Genomic DNA, 3,269 nt, shown 5'->3' with positions numbered 1-3,269 from the left:
ACTGAAGCGCATTGCAGCCAGGCACGATCACACACTGGTAGACTGGCCCTCTTAGCCAACACAAGGCTGAAGGACAAAGGAGTTTCGGTTATAAACACACTCGGTCTAACAGCATGGAGAGCCTGGCTGGGCCAGGGACATCCTTTCACTCCGGCTGGCTGCTATTTCTGACACTCATCACTGCTCCCCGACAAGGCCAGATGTGCTCTGAGCTGACCCTGTTCCCCCTCTTCACCTCTGCATGGTGAGTCTGTGCCCTTTCTTCCACAAAGACCCCCGTGAGGCCACATAATACAGAGTCAGGATCTGTTGAAACATGTTTAAAACAGGGTTGATCACAACGGAACCGGCAGAAACAGGAGAGAAGGGAGTGTGGCTGCTGCCAGTCTCTGGCTCTCAAGCTGGCAGGTGCTTTAGCTTCTGTTGCTCGATGCCAGTGGTGCGAGATGGTCCCAAGCCCCACTGGGGCCTGCCCTGCCTTGCTTTGCAGGGAGGGCAGGGCTGCTTCACTTCCCCTCCCCTCCCCCACGGGGCCCTGGTGGGCATTCTGAGGCCCAGCAGAAGGCATGCTGCCTCTCCTTCCTCCAAAGTCTCCATGGCTCAGAACCAGGCTAAGGGCAGAGGTAGATGGGGAGATATGGGGGCCACACAGGACCCCAGGTGGCAGTGAGGGAGCTTAGGACCCTGAGGGGAACATGCTGACTCCTAGTTGGAGAAAAGGCACCTAGATAAGGAAGCTGGGCTTGGGGGCCTCCAAGGGAGCCAGGGGGTGAGGTTGGGTAGGCTGAAAGAAGCAGGAAGCAGGGAGCAGGGTGGTGAGCAACCCCCTAATCCTGGTTCCCAAATCCCAACCCAATGAGAAAGAAGGAATCCTGGAGCAGAGCCCTGCCCCTGTAACCCTCTGCCTGAGCAAGACAGCCTCATCCCATTCCCACCCTGCCTCCCCACCCAAGCCCAGGTCCGATCTCTTTCCCACACTTCCCACCATCCTGCTGCAGGCCCTCCACAGAGGGAATGGACGGTCAGAGGGCCTCAGGCTGTCTTGGTGCTGGTGTCCACCTCCTTGTGGGCCCAGAGCTCCTTGTGCTGCTTTCGGCCGAAGCCTTCATCGTAGTTGCCTTTGCTCTTAAACAGCTGCTGAAAGTGGGGCTTGCAGTAAAATTCCCCGTGCAGTGCCGCGTAACTGCCCAGGCTGCAGAGGCAGAACAGCTGTGGTCAGGTCGGGTCAGGGCTGGCAGGTGAGGGCGAGGGCAAGGGCAAGGGCAGGGCAGAGGCGCACCTCAGCTTGGTGTGGCAGTGCTTGCAGCAGAAGCAAGAGTTGTGGAAAATGAGCTTGTCTGCCACCAGCCGCTCCATGGGGTACACGGTCTTCTGGCAGGCAGCGCAAGTCTCCTTCACCTGGGCGCGAAGGCTGAAGGACTGTCGAGGGGAGAGACTCAGCCAGGGGTCTGACCAGCGTCCATCCCTTCCCCCGCCTACACCCCACTCTCACCGCCCTACCTTGGAGCGCTGAACGGTGCTGGGGCCACAACCGCCTTTGGCTTCCTGAGGGGAGAGAGCCAGTCAGGGCAGGGGCAGCAGAGAGATGCCCCAGACCTTCACTGGGGTCACCAGCCCAGCTCCCAGGGGCACTCAAGGGGAAAGGGGCAAAGGGTGGTAGGCAAACACACCGCTCCTCACCCCTTCACCCCAAGCCAGACACCTGGTCGGGGTGTCCCCCCACCCGGCTGATCACCTACAGGAGAGGGGGTGGCCTGGGCGGCTCCTGCAGCCTGGAACATGGCTGGTTGGAAGTGATGGAGGCCTGGGTGGAGACGCGGCACCCGCTGGGTTCTGCAAGGGGAAGTCGGTCGGTTGGGCCCCACAAGTCCTTCCCCAGCCAGCAGGGTGGGGGTGGGGGTGTTTACAAGCAGGGGGCTGGGGGGCTGTGGTTGGGACTTTTTCTAAGTCATTTCCTGTTGCTCTGGGTCTTGCCACTTCCGCCCTCACCCACCTCCCCCTTCTCCCGCCCGCCCCCCACGCTGCTCCCCAAGGGCCAGGGGTCCCTGAGTGGAACCGTGTATCGGGGGATGGACAGAGCGGGTGAGGAGGGGGGCTGCTCCGCAGCCGCCGAGAGCGCCCCGCGGACCAGGACCCCGCATGCGGTGGGGGTGGGGTGAGAAAGGTCAGGAGAGGGCGGGCGGGGCAGGGCCGCGGCGACAACCCGCTGCCCTGGCCTGACCCCAACCCTACGCAGCCCAGCCCAGGGCCGAGGGCGCCCACAGCTCGGCTGACCCAGCCTCTGGACAGCGCTGTCCGGCAGCCCCGCGCCTCGGCCCCCAGACCCGCCTGGACCGGCCCCACACCGGGGCCCCCCGCGGGCCCAGCCCAGGGGGTCCTTGGCCCCGTTCCCGCCCGGAGGCCCGGCCCGAAGGCCAGCCGCTAGCCTCAGGGCCCGGGCGGCAGCGCCGGGCAGAAGCGCCCTGGGGACCCCGGAGAGGCGGCTCCCGCAGCCCCCACCTAGGCGCCCTGATTTGCGAACCGGCTGCAGACCCCTTCCTCCAGCCACACGCCCGCGTATCTCACCGGGTCCCGGCCTGGGCCGCGGGGCGGGGGTCGGTCTCCCGGGGGCGCCTCGAGTGCGAAGTGGGCGCGGGTGCGAGCTGCCGCCGCCTGCCTGTGGTCCCCGAGCCAACGCCGCCGCCGCCGCCTTATCGCGGCGCCGCCCCCGCCGGCCCCCGCCTCGCGCCCGCCCATTGGCTCCGCCGCGCCCGGCGCCGCCGCCGACCCCCTCTGCGCTTTGTCTTCCCCTCGCTCCCTCGCTCGCGGTCCCCGCCTTTGTCTGCCCCCCGCCCCAGCGCCCGCTCGCGGCGCCCTGCTCCTCCCCTCAGGCCCCGCGCTCGCTGGCCCCAGAGAACCGGCCGCTCGGTCCGCCCGACCCGGACGGGGAGGCAGGGACGGGAGCCCCGCGGCCCCGCACTGCGAGCCTCAGGGCGCGGATGAGTTCGGGACGAGACGCCTGGGGTCGCGGGACAAAAAGCGCTCCCGGCGAGACTCCTTCGGCAGAAGGGGAGTACCGGGCTTCGCCTGGGCCTGCTGCCTCAGTTTCCCCTATTTGGCCTTGGAGGGCGCAGGCCCGACTGCCCCCTTTCTTCCCGGAGTTCCGTGGGCCCTGCAGCCTGATAGACCCCGCGGGGCCCGCCCGGGAGGCCCGACCTGTGCCGGTGGCTCCCACGCCCCCTGGGGCTGCTCCGCGTGCACTGCTGCCGAGGAAGATGACAGCGGTGGCT

The 3,269-nt window shown here is 66.9% G+C and overlaps 1 protein-coding gene across 2 annotated transcripts; it reads right to left on the bottom strand.

Moving 5' to 3' along the window:
* Positions 1-299: 299 nt before the first annotated feature.
* Positions 300-2,709, bottom strand: LIMD2 (LIM domain containing 2). 2 transcript variants are annotated; one of them, XM_028521671.2, is made up of 5 exons: positions 2,566-2,709; positions 1,740-1,833; positions 1,501-1,545; positions 1,280-1,419; positions 300-1,192 (listed from the first exon to the last, which is right to left on the bottom strand). In XM_028521671.2, the coding sequence occupies exons 2-5, from the start codon at positions 1,779-1,781 to the stop codon at positions 1,033-1,035; spliced, it is 387 nt and encodes a 128-aa protein (XP_028377472.1). In that variant the 5' UTR covers positions 1,782-1,833; positions 2,566-2,709; the 3' UTR covers positions 300-1,032. The 2 variants fall into 2 exon arrangements, with proteins under 2 accessions (XP_028377472.1, XP_035889420.1); XM_036033527.1 differs by lacking the exon at positions 2,566-2,709 and adding an exon at positions 2,500-2,519.
* Positions 2,710-3,269: the final 560 nt, after the last annotated feature.

The sequence above is a fragment of the Phyllostomus discolor genome, chromosome 8, assembly GCF_004126475.2.
Source record: "Phyllostomus discolor isolate MPI-MPIP mPhyDis1 chromosome 8, mPhyDis1.pri.v3, whole genome shotgun sequence".
Taxonomy (NCBI): Eukaryota; Metazoa; Chordata; class Mammalia; order Chiroptera; family Phyllostomidae; genus Phyllostomus; species Phyllostomus discolor.
The sequence above is the reverse complement of the archived record's forward strand: the minus strand, read 5'-3'. Positions and strand labels throughout refer to the sequence as shown.